This window comes from Tinamus guttatus, unplaced genomic scaffold (assembly GCF_059628265.1).
Source record: "Tinamus guttatus ecotype Peru unplaced genomic scaffold, ASM5962826v1 Tinamus_guttatus_pri_ptg000314l, whole genome shotgun sequence".
NCBI lineage: Eukaryota > Metazoa > Chordata > Aves > Tinamiformes > Tinamidae > Tinamus > Tinamus guttatus.
The window spans coordinates 9,317,011-9,332,584 of NW_028288848.1; the positions used below are offsets into that span (position 1 = coordinate 9,317,011).

General features: G+C 40.3%; 1 protein-coding gene across 1 annotated transcript in view; it reads left to right on the forward strand.

Annotated features, from left to right (window-relative positions):
* Positions 1-14,907, forward strand: part of PLCE1 (phospholipase C epsilon 1) — a 110,758-nt gene extending 95,851 nt beyond the window's left edge. The window contains exons 22-32 of the mRNA XM_010211371.2: positions 3,935-4,066; positions 5,904-6,191; positions 6,998-7,161; positions 8,042-8,303; positions 8,855-8,973; positions 9,810-9,938; positions 10,645-10,854; positions 12,113-12,274; positions 12,427-12,645; positions 13,768-13,980; positions 14,884-14,907. Coding sequence (XP_010209673.2) covers positions 3,935-4,066; positions 5,904-6,191; positions 6,998-7,161; positions 8,042-8,303; positions 8,855-8,973; positions 9,810-9,938; positions 10,645-10,854; positions 12,113-12,274; positions 12,427-12,645; positions 13,768-13,947 — 1,865 coding nt within the window. The 3' untranslated portion in view covers positions 13,948-13,980; positions 14,884-14,907. The remainder of the gene's footprint in view (positions 1-3,934; positions 4,067-5,903; positions 6,192-6,997; positions 7,162-8,041; positions 8,304-8,854; positions 8,974-9,809; positions 9,939-10,644; positions 10,855-12,112; positions 12,275-12,426; positions 12,646-13,767; positions 13,981-14,883) is intronic.
* Positions 14,908-15,574: the final 667 nt, after the last annotated feature.

Sequence of the window (15,574 nt, forward strand, 5' to 3'; positions counted from 1 at the left end):
TGGCAAGAATAATGTTAGCAGAAGAGAAGGAGAGGCAATAACTGAAGAAGAGATCACTGATAGTTCCTTGCTCAGCACTGAAACATGAGGATGAGTAGGTTTTGGCTCAAATAGTGTACATGAATTCTTTTAAATTGAGAATATATTGTTTATTGGTGTGTATAATGTTTTAAATGAAAAATCAGCTTTTTAATGGAATGGTTCTCTGTGGAAATATCAGCAATTCTGGCAATTCGTGATCTTATACAAACAGAGCTATAGTCAGATCAGAGAAGCTAACCAAACATAAAATAGAGTCAAGTATGCAAGATAAACACGCTGAAAAATGGAAAGACATACTTTCCTAATCTTTCCTAATTTTAGAATTGTAGGTGTTACATGGAACAGTAATAACTTCTAAAAAAATTCAAATTTGATACTCTCTTTTTAATGAAATTGCAATGGGATATCTTTTGAAAAAAAAATTTTCTTTTAAAGAATGATATTAAAGATTAAACAGCTTAAGTTGTTCCAAACATTTTAACACAGGAAGAAGTTCTAGTGTCCTAAAATAACTTCAAAATATTTCAAGTTTTTAATGTAAGTTCTAAGTTCAATTAGAAAAAAAATACTTTCTTCTCATATCAGATTTCTTCCTCTTGCTTTAATTAGAACATGAATGGAACAACTAAGAAAATGAATTCCTTTCACAGCTGAACACATGAAGCTATAGAAGTCAGTTTTCCAACAAATTTACATAACTGTCCTCTTTTGAAACAATTACTGTCTTTTCTGCAGTGGATGTAGATATGCGAGCTCACTGTGCTGCTGATTTGATCTCTCTGCTCAGCCAGAGAGCACAAGCTCAGTGCAGGCCTCTCTTCCACTGCTGTCAATTAATAACGAGAACGAGGCCAGAGCACCTACAGCTATGTAGATCCGTTGACCAGTTTCCTTTCCAACTGTGAAAATACACAAGTTTTTGAGAAAGGGAGGGCAGAATTCATATTAATGACTGATCATTGATAAAAGTATTTTATTTCTCCTGTCCTCTCTTACCTCTATATTCTGTGTTTATGACTGCTATTTCTGTGAAGGTTGTCTTTGATTTATTACTATAAAGCAAGGAAATGATAAATGTGATCACCTAACCAACTCTGCTGAGTAACGTGCCTTCCCGAATGATGCTCTGATCTAAACAGAATTTGTAGTTATTGTGTGGAGAGAAATAAGCAAACCTTGTTGTTGTTTGTACAATTTCCAAAAAGGCAGAACCCCACAGCTCTTGTTTCTGTGCTTTTCAATCCTTACTCTCTTTACCTAACTTCAGTTTCAGTCTGTTGGACATCATCATGCCAATGTCTTTGGTAAAGAAGATCTGTGCTTTTGGGTCCCTGAAGATGCGAGCAATGGAGCACCGTTGAGCATAGTACTGCTGCAACTCACTTGTACGTGGCTTGTTGCCATGATGCTGAGAATCCTTATACAATGAACAGAGAAATTTGGGTACATAAAATGAGGATATGTACAACCTAGTGCAGTGAGTGGGGTGACCCATCGGCTAACCAATGTGAAATTCTGTAACCATCTCCACTGTATCAGACTACTGCTACTGTGGTGTCAAGCTTCTAGAAATCAAAGTGGTCATAGAAATGCTAGCCTGCAGATTTGCCAACAGATTGTTTTCAAGGTCTGCAACTCTGTTGGCTGTTTCCTAGGGACACACAGTGAGAAGTCTGAACCTGATACCTTCTCATGGTTAGAACAGGAAGGGCAGGCAGTTTTGTCATCTCCTGGCTTAAAAGTCTGAAAGCAGGAAAACTGCTTTTAATTTTAAGCTACTGGGTTGTATCTAGTCAGAGGGAGTAGTAATAGAATCTGTAACCTGAAGAATTAAGTATATGTAACCCCCTATATCCAAGGGTTGTAGGGAGAGAGGAAACAAGACTTGGTCTGTCATTGTGGCAGTGAAACAGGCTCCAAGTTGCACTCCTGCTTTGAGCAAGAACCAAGTGACTTCCGTGTCTCTTCCAACTTCCATTATTTTATGAGTTTGTGATTCTGTGATTGGTGATGCAGTAGTTTGGAGTCAAGTTTGAACTGGAGTGGAAAATGGAGCTTCCCTCTGAGAGAGGGCCTGTCCCTTGCCAAGCACGTCCTTGGGAAGGAAAGAGAGAAAAGTCCCCGCTTCCCTGTAGCCATCGCGTGCAGCTCACTTAACCTTGATGTTTTGCATTGCACTGTCCAGTGATTTATGAGCTTAGTTTGTTTCCTCAGTGACTGTCTCCACAACAGGATTTTGAAACCTGGATCTTGCTTGCCAAATCCATTTGATCCATTGAAAACTGATATTAAATAGCTCGGGAAGCACATAGTCCATAACTGCTCATTCTTCTAGTCACTTCATATTCCTTGATCTCAGTCTCTACCATCTTCTGTTCTTTATGTGTATGCTTTGGTCCCAAGAGACACTAGGTCTCCAATCCTGAAAACATTTATGTGTAGGGTAAATTTTACTAACCCAAGGAGTCCTACTGAAACTGTAAGCATAACTTGACTAAGTGCATGTAGACATGCTGTAAAGACTGAGACCTGAACATTTACAGCTGTGGGCTGATTTCAGTAGAACAGAATTTAACATCTCCTCTCATGATTTACAGTCGTAGTTAAAAAGCTGTATTAAGTCCAGAGCTGTCTGGAGGCGGGTGAGGCAGGAGGGAGCTGGAGGGAGCGCACTGGACCCTGTGTGTCCATAAACCTCCCGCCTAGTGCCTGGGCTGACCCAGCCCTGCCCGCGTGGGGAGCGCCCCGGCCGAGGCCTGTGCGCCGGCGCGGAGGACGCGGCCCTGCTCCGTGCGGCCGTAGGGAGCAGGGCACCGGGGTTCTCTGCTGCGGATTCTGTCTTTGGGAACGTGAGGATTGGCCAAGTGACGCGCAGGCCGCTCTAGTGCGCCTGCTTTGTGGTCCTGTAAATCAGCAGCGCGTCCTGGGGCTCCGAGACGTTCCTCACCTCACTGCTGTGTCTGCCAGGATAACTGGTGTGTTCTGACTTCGCTTTAATTTTAATCAGCTACATGGTCTGTCAAAGTAAAGGGAAGGAAGCTGACCTTAAAAAGAATGAAATCTATTTACTTCACTGGCATTTAGATCATGATATTAATGATTATTCTGCTGAAATGTGTATGCTTGAATAATAGCTGTAATAGGGCTTTCCAGCCCCACTTTTGTGTATATATTGGCCATTAAGTGTTTAATGGATTTTGCACACTATTTCCCCTCACTGAAACAAAGTTCTAAGCAGAAGGAGATAGCTCTGAAAAGAGTAGGTTGAGTTAGAGGTTAAACAGGGTACAACCAAGAGCACGAGGGGGATTTCCTTTCTTATATATTGAAATTATATTTTGCATTTCTTTAATTATATGGCTACTGTAAATCAGTCAAATCCAATGTTATTCAATGCTGCACAGTTTTACTGCCTGTGTAGAAAAGATTTTTAAAACAATTTTCAGGTTGAATGTATTGGTATTCTTTCTACAAAACTTTCTAGTATTTATTAGGACCTTTTAATAATTTGAGACAGAGCTGCTACCTTCCTCAAGCCAAAAAGTAAAATGGAGAAAAGTCACCATCACACAGATTTCTCTCTTGCTTTCATTTAAGTTTTTAATATATTATATATTACATTTTACATGATATGTATGTATGTAATAATGTGTGTGTATATATAATATGTGTGTATATATATACACATTATTACATTGTATGTGTACATATATATCTGTCTTTATATATGCATGTATGCATGTATTTATATATAAAAGTATGTGTGTAAGGCTGTTGGAATTATGTTATGAAGTACACAGTTGTCTGAGAAAATAATGTAAAAAGTGATGGAAAATATCATGCCCTTTTGGTCATGTTTTTTGGCTCATTTATCTTACATTTATGGGAACAGGCTTGTCAACTCTAAACCCATCTGGCTCTAGCAGAGGAAAAGAAAGGAAAAGCAGGAAGTCCATTTTTGGCAACAATCCTGGCCGACTAAGCCCTGGGGAGCCAGCAACTCTTGCCAAAGCATCTGGAAAAGGTAAAGTTAGCATCATCTTTCCCCAGTCACGTGGAGTGACTCTGTAATCCAATGCATGCACCAGGCCACGTTGTTAAAGATCAAATACTTTATAATGTAGAAACTGTTGAACTTTGGAATGTTTTTTCATTAGCATGGCAGCTATTACAGTAACACTATTATAACTAAAGAATTGACTGTATAGTAATGGAATGTTAGAATAGAATTAATTGATCAGGACTATAAAGACCCTAATTCATAAATGATTCAAAACTAAAATAGATTTTAAATGATACATATTACAATTTATATCTTAAAAGACACGAATTAATATGTTTTTTGAAGTACAATTGGAAGATAAGTCTGTTGGGCTGGATCCAGATCATTAGTGTCTGAAATGCCTAAAATTCAACCAAGTCCAAATTTGTAATCCTGGAAACTGCCCCGGCCCTGTTCCGCCTTGGAGGCTGCAGCCCCGCAGGTACTGCAGGGTGTGAACTTAGAGATTCTGCTTCTGCACAGACAAATTAAGGAAATGCATGGAAAAGTACACAAAAGGAGCAGGGATGAAACCCAGATTTCCTGCCTTTCAAGGAGAAGCCATAAACAGAAAGTTAGAGAATTGTATCCTTTCTTGTGCTCCGTTTCTGTCTCTGAGCCATGTGTTTCTTTGAGCACAGTGGCACAGCAGCACCACACAGGTTAGATTCCCTTCTAGAGGCCAGTGACCTAAAACTGAATTCTAGCACTCAGTTCTTATAACCTTTAAGTTTTTGGCTGAATTTGTCACCCAACTCTCATGTCACTCACGGCTGTTTGGAGATTTAGCAGAGGGAAGTCAATATTTCCCCCCTTCCTAATGTAACATGTATATCTGAGAAGAATGGAGTGTTGTCTCCCCGAAGATCCTGCAGATGGATGAGCAGGGTGTTCTCCTGATACGCTGTAGTTACAGATTCAAATCTACAGCGGGGAGCCCTATCAGCAGCGTTTGGAGTTCAGGTGTGAGGACTGCAGCCCATGGGCTGTTACAGAGAGGGGCCTTGTCCGTAGCTCTGAGTCTGGGGCTTCCTCTCTGCCTGCTTGGGGAGCACCACGCCTGCCACTGCGCGTGGAAGGAGCCTGCGTGTGCAGTGCAGCACGTGGGGATTGCCCCAGTGGCACCAGGTGCCTGTTTTGTTACCCATTGCAACACTTCATATATGGTGTTTAAATCAGGTAGCCTAAGAAGTCCTCTGAAAGGACTTGGTTTCTTGTGCGGTGTTTGTAGCATCACCCAATTCTATAAATGCCTAACAGAGCTTCTGAGTGAGTTTGTTTCTAAGCAAAGGAAGGGCAAACTTACATATTTAGGAATGGAATTGCAAAAGCCAACACGATTGAATAAAGTGTGTTTTTAACCTTCCTGTGGAAGCACTTCTGCAGTGCTTTTGCACTCTGGGTGCTGCTCCTGCTGGCAAGGAGGCAGATGGTTTTTTTTTTTTTTCTCTCTTATTTTTTAACAGTCTCTGTATGGAAATAGTCTGGTGGTATTGCTAAACAGTTAAGAAATAAAATTCATTTCTAGCTAATCTCTATTACTGTTATGTTATTCAGGAAAGCCAGTTAAATGCTTCTGTATGAAAATGTTTTTAACACATCTACTTACAGTAAAACTTAAATACTTAAGCATAGTTTTCTTTCACTAACTGCCCTTACTGTATAAGAAGAAATTACTGTATAATAATAAGAAGAACAGTTTCATTTTCCAGGATCCCCTGTTTGCCAAAGTGTAAACATGTTCTTCACTAGAGAACTCGGAATTCTTGGAGTCTTCGGACCTGCAGCTGTAACTTGCAGATACTGTTTATTTTTCCAGGCCCTTTTGATGTGATGCGGCAGACCTGGGAAGATCCTTGTTCTTTTAACTCCCCAGCTTCCCTCAGCGCCATCATCAGGACACCCAAGTGCTACCACATCTCCTCGCTGAACGAGAACGCTGCCAAGCGGCTCTGCAGACGCTACTCGCAGAAGCTCATCCAGCACACGACGTGCCAGCTGCTGCGCACGTACCCCGCGGCCACGCGCATCGACTCCTCCAACCCCCATCCCCTCATCTTCTGGCTCCATGGGGTACAGCTCGTGGCCCTCAACTACCAGACAGATGGTATGGGTAGAGCGGTGCACGTTTTTACACATCCATATATGATACAAGTCCTTCTTAAAGTCTGGATTTATATTTGACGTTTTCCATTGCCTGCTATCTATTCTAAAAGGGCTTGACTGCCCATGTATTGCAGCACAAGCCTGTTCACACAATTACAATCTGTAATCCTTAAGAATTGGGATCCCAGAATTCAGGAGCTTATGCCAGTGCTGGCAAATCTCCTGATAGGACAAAGCTACCAGGATAGCAGCACCTTCCATCTTTTTTATTACTGTGGAAGGAACTTTTTTTCCCATTTCAGTGGCCATTATCCATTTCTGCTAATTATTTTGAGCATAAAAGGATACTGAACCATTTTGCTTTAGAGTTGGCTTCTTGGATGCTGCTTTAATGTCAGTTAGAAAATGTCTGTGCTATGTTCTATTGGGTGTTCCCTCACCTTTTTGGAAATTAAAGGATCTGTTAGGTTGTCTGCAAAGCTATTACAGCTGGTGCTTTTTCATTCTGCAGTTCAGGACAACTATCTAGAAACTTCTCAGGGTATAGGTAGTCCTATAGTTGGATAAAGATATCAGAGAAAAGGACAGGAAAAAAAATGAACTATTCTTACAGTTTTATTTAATTAAATATTGGATAGATTAGGTGTGTAAATCTACTCTAAAAAGCTCTACCATCCAAACATGAGCATATAGCACACCACTGAAACTCAAAAGAAGTTGCTAAAAGCATGTCCTTGTCTCCCCTGTTAAGAGTGTTTGCCATTGCGCCGCTGCTGTTGGTCAGTTCTGGCTGCCTTGCTTTCACAGATCTTCCTCTGCAACTTAACGCCGCGATGTTCGAAGCCAATGGTGGCTGCGGATACGTTTTGAAACCTCCAGTTCTGTGGGATAAAAGTTGTTCAATGCACCAGCAATTTTGTCCATTAGAAAGAGATCTGGATAACAAGGAACCAGCTATATATTCCCTAACAGTAAGTGCATTAAAATGGTATTTCAAACAGCCAGACAGATAGGAATAAACATGTAATTACAGTCTTAAACCAGAATTTGTCATGCTTCAGTATGGAAAGATGGTATGTACAGTTGTTTGTACTTCTGAAGCCCGGTGTAGCTAGAAGAAATTGTATGGGCAAGAAGAAAATGTTAATCTTTATTTATTTGGGGTTTTGTATTCATGGATCCTTCCATTGTTTCCTTCACAATATTTGGCAGAACCCAGTCCTGAAACATTTTCGGACTGCCCAACAGCATAAAATTACAAGTGTCATAAAATATTTCTCATGTTTGTGTAACAAAAAGCTGTAATGAATATTTATATATATATATATGTATATATATATATATAAACTATATAATAATATAGATTATTCATGGATTTATGGTAAAAATCTGGATTATGAGAAGCTAATACTTCCAGGAAATGCTTCCGAAAATTGATCTCCATAAGAGTGAACATTCTCTGAGTGTGGTGGTAATCGCAGACCTCGTTCTTTTATGCCAGAGGTCAGTGTTGTTACCTCAGAGTAACTGAGAAGAAAATTTGATCCTTTTGCCTACATTACCAGTACATTCTTTCTGGATTAACTTTCAAATGCCTTGAATGGTTACGGTCATGATATATAGTGTCCTTTTTTCAGAGGACAGATACCATAGCAACAGCATGTGGGTTAGGCAGTTCTGCTTCTGAAGTTACTGTCCTGGCAATTACAAAAGTAGAAGAGTATTGTAATTAAATCAGTGTGCTAACAAACGGTGCAAGCAGTATGATAAATAATATTCAGCTAAGAACTGGGACAGAAAAAGAATTGCTCCACTAATTATTTATTTTCTCCGGGTGCTTCTCGGCTTCAGATTGTGTCAGGCCAGAATGTTTGTCCCAGCAATAGCACAGGAAGCCCGTGCATCGAAATCGATGTCCTTGGGATGCCGCTGGATAGCTGCCACTTCCGCACTAAGCCCATTCATCGCAACACCCTCAACCCTATGTGGAATGAGCAGTTTCTTTTCCGGGTTCACTTTGAAGATTTGGTCTTTCTTCGATTTGCAGTTGTTGAAAACAACAGCTCGGCTGTAACAGCTCAAAGAATCATTCCACTAAAGGCTCTAAAAAGAGGTAAGTTAGTTTGCAGTGACACTGTATGGCAGAATGGTCCAGCAGACGCCTGGCAGACTGGGTCCTTCCTGGGTTAACGAGCACCAATAATTTTGTGACATTTGTGGGGGATCCCTAACAGCAGCAGCTCTTCAGCAAAATGGTGCCAGTAGTTTCAGGTTTACCTCATGCAGCTGTAACACCACCAAGCAGATTTAACGTATGAGGAGATCTGGCTATATATACTCATTTTCCCAGTGCGAATTTGTCATTCATATTTAAAATAGCAATTCCATGTATAAGTAGCTTGACTGTTATGGAGAATGCTAAAAGCAAAAACTATTTCAGTAGGAGTTAATAAGGGTTCACCACCGCACAGGCAGCTCTGCAGTTCATAGGATGTGCTTTGTGCTGGAGCCCAGACAGGAGAGCTCAGGCAGTGCAGTTACAGGGCTTTAGGGCTACAGGTCTAGCAAAAGCTTTAGATACCTCAGTGTTACATCTCTGAATCAGGTGTCCTAGGATGTTTCATGCACCCATGACCCCCCCACCCCCTTTTTTTTTCTCTTTAGGCTATAGGCACGTCCAGCTACACAACCTGCACAATGAAGCATTAGAAATTTCCAGTTTGTTCATAAACAGTCGGAGAATGGAAGAAAGTCCCTCTGGAAACACTCTGCCTGCTTCTGTGGTAATTCAGTTGTATTTCTGTGAATACCAGGTATATTTGGCTTAATCAAACAGTCTGAAGAGTTTTAGATTCCGCTGTTCAAAGGAACTAGGTACAAAAACCTGCGTATCTTTCAGGAGTATCTTGCAGCCCTGATCCTTTTGGTCATCACTGCAGTTTAGCTTATCCTTCCTGGCTGAAACGGTGGGTGGGGGCATCTTGTCAAACCCTGACTGTGGTACATGTCAGTATAGCAGAAGAGAGCATCTGAGCTGGAGGATCCATGCATGCCCTCATGCATTGCACAGAACAGATGCAAATTACAAAAATGAAGTTTTTGTTGGAATAGTGAGAATACAGAGGAATTCTGTGGCAAAAGATGGAGTCCATACTACCATATACACATTTTATACTTTTATACATACACATGTATATATACACACACACACACGTATGTGTAAAAGTGTATGTACACACACATGTGTACATATACTTTTATACACACGTGTATATATTTTTATATATACTATATATATTTTAGTATATATCTTGTCTAAAAGTGTGTGTGTATATATATATATACACACACACACATTTTATACAAGAGAGATATATATATATGCATACGTGTGTGTGTGTGTGTATATATATATATATATATATATATACATGCTTTTATACCTCTGTGTGTATGTGTATATATATATTTATATATATATATATATGTATGAATGTGGTGTTATTCAGATATCTTTTCTCTGTCAAGGTCCCATAGGTTGTGTCTGCAGTTTCTTTCAATGCAACTGTAATTAATATGCCTGTGTGTATGAGTGTCCTGACAAACGTTGTCTCAACAGCTGTTCAGCACAGCCGACCGGAGAGCTGCCATCGTTCACAAAGTGACCGTCCACGGGGTCCCAGGCCCGGAGCCCTTCACTGTTTTTAATATAAGCGAGGGCACCACTGCGGCCCAGCTGCTTCACCAGGTGGGTGCCCGCGGCATCGCCGCCAGACTGCAAGAGGACATTGGGCTCCCTGCATTTTTCAGAGGCAGAATCGTTGCAGTTTATTCATTACAGCAAGGGGTTATTTGAGCAGTGTGTTACTGTGCACTGTAAATGCAGAGTATTGGAGAGGTTTCCAAATGTTGACTTCTGATAATGGGTTTTCAATCTTACATCATATCCCCTATTAGTATTTCAATATTTGGGTATGTGTATATAAGAAAAGAAATCTTCCTGACTGATGGAGTCAGCAGGCTGTCCTGGAAAAGGACATATTTTTTTGTGCAATACTTTGAATTTGAGCATCCTAGGAATACAGAGAAAAAGTTAGAGGGCTAAGTTCATGAGTAGAAAAACCATTTCACTCAACAGGGGTTGTTATTCCAGCAATGGGAAAAGACTGTACTGTCCTGGGATTATGAATAAATTGTCTGGCCAGCCAAAAAGGACAGAAATAAGCTTAAATAGTACTGCCTTGTCTGGAATAGTTGAGCTGCTTGGCTGGTCTAAAAACTACATTACCCTGGAGTAAAATATCTGAGGAATAAATAGCACATCAGAAAACTTGCCTATCAGAACTGTTACTCATCTTTTAAAGCTTTTTATTCATATTCATTTATAACTACTAATTATGCAGTGCTTATATTTAGCCTCCTAAAAGCTGTGTGTGTGTTGTGGTCTGTCTTAGCTCTTGGCTACCACCAAAGGCACCGAGTCATGTGCCACAGATTACTTTCTGATGGAAGAGAAAAGTTTTATATCTAAAGAAAAGAACGAATGTAGAAAACCACCATTCCAGAGAGTGATCGGTCCTGAGGAAGGGCTAGTGCAGCTTCTGAACAGCTGGTTCCCAGAAGAAGGATATGTTGGAAGGATTATCTTTAAAACCCGAGAGGAAGTAAGTCTGTTTTAGATAAATTGTTATTTACATAGGTAGCTAAAAATAGCTGTCAGGACCAGGAAACACAAGAGTGTGATATTTATATCATTGCTCGGTGAATAATGTCAATGCTGGGTACATCTTTTAAAAGCAAACGTAACAGTGAGCACAACTAGCTGCAATGCACCTCAGTAAGCAGAGCTGTGCGACAGGAATCTGCCTGCACTCAGCGCTCTCATCCGCCACCCCTGGGTGGCTTCATGTTGCAACTGATAGTCCCAGTTCAATGTAAATCAAGATGCTGACATGATACAAAAATAATACAAAGAAAGGAGAATAAGTTATACCAGGAGTCACAGGTAACAGAACACCAGGACAAAGTTCAGATGTCTGCAAGGGTGTTTTTGTTTTGTTTTGTTTTTTAATGATGTTCTGTAAAATTAGAAAGGACTTTAATATTAAAGTACCCTAAAAAAACTCAATGGTGAAATTATCCGTAGCAACTTAGAACAGTGAAGGAAGAGTTTATTTTAATTTAAGGCAGGAAGATGGTGCAATTATTTCACTTTTTTTATTATGGACAAAACATCCACAGCGTGAACAGATATAAGTGCTCACTCTTGTGAGAGGAAAAGTGGCCAAAAAAAAAGTAGAAGGCACCTAATGACCTGATTTTCAGAGGCACTTCCTTTGACCAGTTCTGCATAAGTATTGCCTGCTTAGTCTGAACACAGTAACATATGTACACACATATTTATAAACACAGATTTTTATATAGAGAATGAACAGAAACACAAAACACCTTTGTTTACATGCACGTTCCTCTCATTTCTTTGGAATGAAAAGAATATGCACAACTTTATTATATGATAAATTACCAAGCTAGTATTTGTACTCTGGGCGTTCAAGCCAGAAGCCGTAGCACAGGAGCAGAGAAAAGGGATGTTTTGTACCATCTCCCATCTTAATGCCTCTATTACAATACAAAATATAACTTTGCATATATCAACGAAATAAACTATTTAAATGATCTTAGCATGTGTCTGTCTTCATCCCTTGCCTTTATGACAGATATTAAGACACTGATTGTAGGAACAGATACTAGAAATAAAAACTTGACAAAGCCGTTTATGGAGAAGATTTGCATGTAATGAAATAGACCACGACAACAGCAAAAAATCTTGCGATTTCCATAAAAAGCTTTTGTTATCCTCACCCTCCAGCAGTTAGTTACCTCCCTGGCCTGAACAAATCTGGCTCTCCTCCTCTTCTCTAGAATTTAAATGAGCGGAACTTCTTCCAAGACGCGAGGGAAGAGGCGCCGGCGAGCGCGGACGAGGACAGCTTCTTCGTGCAGGTGCACGACGTCTCCCCGGAGCAGCCGCGCACCGTCATCAAGGCTCCCCGCCTCAGCACGGCCCAGGACGTCATACAGCAGGTAAGGAGCACGCCGGCGCCGTGTGGTGGGTCCCGCAACGCCTACGGGGGCCTTGGTTTCACACCGGGTATGTGTTTTGCTCTCAGCACTAGCTGAAGAATTTGTCCAGTACCAAATCTGTGCTAACATGGTCTTTTTCTCCTTTTAAACAGACACTCTGCAAAGCCAAGTACTCCTACAGCATTTTGAGCAATCCCAATCCAAGTGATTATGTCCTGCTGGAAGAGGTGACGAAGGAGCCAGCTAACAAAAAGTCCTCAACGCCGAAACCATCGCAGAGGATTCTCTCTGATCAAGAGTGTGTGTTTCAGGCCCAGAGCAAGTGGAAGGGAGCCGGAAAATTTATCCTTAAGCTCAAAGAACAAGTTCAGGTAAGAGATTAAAGAGCTGCTGGCAGGCCTTATGTATCGATGGTGTGATCAGCTTTGCACATGGTTAATAGGAGGGAGATGCTAAGTGGTCAAATAATATTTTAACATGGCAAAAACGTTCTCTTGGTACGTGGTAGTAATGGAATCAGTTTTAACAAAAAAAACCCACCAAACTGTAGAATGAACAGAGAAGTCTGATAGCAAGCCACTAAAAACAGGGTTAAAGACCCTGTATTTAACAACTTGGACATTTTAGCCTGAGTATGAAACACCCTGCTGTGCTGTCGGAGCCAACCTGACACCTCTTGTACTTGTATGACCAGCTAATACCATGGTCTTAGTACCTCTGCTTGACACTTTTAGTAATATTTAATGAGGCTTAAGATCAGGAGGTACACAAAACCTTACAGAAGACGCCTCAGCATTTTTACAGGATGGGAAGTTGGGAGAGTGGGAAAGGAAGAGACTACAACAAAGCAGAGTCCCCTTTTCTCTGCACCTCCAGTCGTTTCTTCATTGCAAAACTTCCAGCAGCTACATCCAGCAACATGATTTTCTTACAGTCTGCAGCTGCAATGGCAGCCTTTATCTTTTGCTACCAGCTTTCTCATTTTTGTAAACTTCTGGCTGTGGTGCCCTGCTTTCCATCAGAGTAAGACAGGAGGATTCAAATGGGCAGAACTTAAAAACTACTGGAATAAAGTCCCCTTTATTGCTACCCAGTGACAAAATTGTTCTGTCAGTTTATCTCGGGCTCAGGAAAATGTAATACTTATCTGGTTGGGGGAGTGACTGCATTCTCCTTTCCAGCAGATGCCATCAATCCACAGCAGTTGTTGCTTTAATCTAAGTGTTGTGAGCTCATATTTTATAAAAAGTTTATACAAAATTTGCTAAGCATAGTCTTAATGTTTGACAACACATAATTTTCAATTAATTTGTTTATTTGGAACAATTAGAAAAATGTGCTTGGCTATGAAAGCACAAGTGCATTGAATTTAAGCCAGGCCTGCTTAAAAATATCTTATTTCATGTTAAATTGTTTTATTTTTGCAGCTCTAACAATATATTTAACTAGTTCTGCAATGTTTTTTCTTTTTCTTTTTTTAAATTTTTTTACAGGCAGCACGAGATGATAAAAGAAAAGGCCTTTCCTTTGCCAGTGAGCTCAAGAAGTTAACCAAGTCAAGTAAACAGTACCGGGGGTTTGTGTCACCCGCGGTGCAGCTCTCGCCAGACAGTCCCCAGAGCAGGGACGAAAGGTCTGCATGCAGTCTGACTTTCAGTGACATGATGGAGTAAGAGCCACCACTGCCTGCACTGCAGTCTGTACAGGTATGAGACACTTGCTTTGGATTCCAGCTCCGAACCATCCCTGAATGCATGGTACACACTGTGCTTCTTGCAAAGATGCCGTTAAGTAAACCACAGGGAGGTACTACGGAGGGTCGGAAGGATCTACGGAACCTTTAGTGGTGTGCACAGACAAGTACCTGTGTGTAGTGTTTGTCACTAAGATCTCAAATTACTTAGTAAAATGAGTCCAAATGGTGGGAAAACTAGAATTTGACTCCACCTTTCCCCTTAAAAAAAACAACATGTAGCAGCTACTTTGTAGTATGCATTTTAAACAACTAACTGTTCTTAGTTAACCACATATATGAGAGTATCCAGTAGAGCTTTTGGTGTTGTTACACTACATGCATGTAATAAAATCACTGGGATTGATGATTTCTTTTCAAGCTGAAAGAAGTTTATGCTTTTGATTTTTCCCTATGTGAGAAACTTTTAAAACTTTTTTTTTTTTAACTTTAGTAAAAAAACATTTTTTAAAAAACTATGAAAGTATTTACTGTCCTTTCTGCATTTCTGTAGTTTCTGGTATTTTGCTTTACTTCAAATAACAAATATACAACATAAGACTGTCCCATTTATATAAAGATATGCAACCAACTTCTTGCCCATCGATTTGCACAGTGCTGCCTACTCGAGCATTGACATCTCACCTGAGAGGCTCTAACTTGCCATAAATGAAGAAGAAATCCTTTTTAGAGATGATAATCCCATCCCACATAGAATGAATTTAAGTTTACATTTCCTGTCCACATACACTCAATCATCAAAACATTATCTGACGTGCATCGTCATGCTAGTGCTAACTTATTATACTGTCCCAATTCAAATAATACCCTTTGCAAAATATTTTGATTATGAACAATTTTGGTATTTTCTTTCTAGGTTACTATAAAGACACTAAATCATTTCGTGGGGAGAAAGAACTCAAGGAAAGCAAAGTAAATAATGGCAAGAGCCCCAACCATTCCCTCTTCTGCATCTGTTCATTCATTTTCTTGAGAACTGGAACTTACATCAGAGGAGCCTCTGCAGCCCGAACTGCTCAGTGATCTGTCCTGGAGACGCGCGATGCAGACATGGCCTCTGGATGGGCACCCAGTCGGGAACGCCAGGGAGCCGGTGTGGAGTGGAAAGGGGCCTTTCACCTCTCGGGAGATTTATTTTCCCATCTGCAGATTCTCAGTAGGCAGATGAAGCAGTTTTCTTGGACTGTATGTTATAAACAAACATGCCCCCCATCCCAACGTTTTTGTTTAAAACAAAAGATAATTTTAACTATTTGTCTCAAGGGAAACCAGAGGCAGAGAACTAGGACTAGAGTGTTATGTGTATTATATTAAAATAATGCACTTTTATCTAAATATTCCTGTTAAACACTGTGTTAAGTGACTGTAAAGAGATTTAAATATATTGTAACTTCCTTAGAATATCAGTTTAACTTGGGTGAATATACACAAAATGCTCAAATTATTTATGGTTTATCTACTTTAACAAAATAATGTACAATAATAGCTAAATACACCTAGTGGTAGCAATCCTTTGACAAGGAACAATATTTTCTTCTTAGAAATTC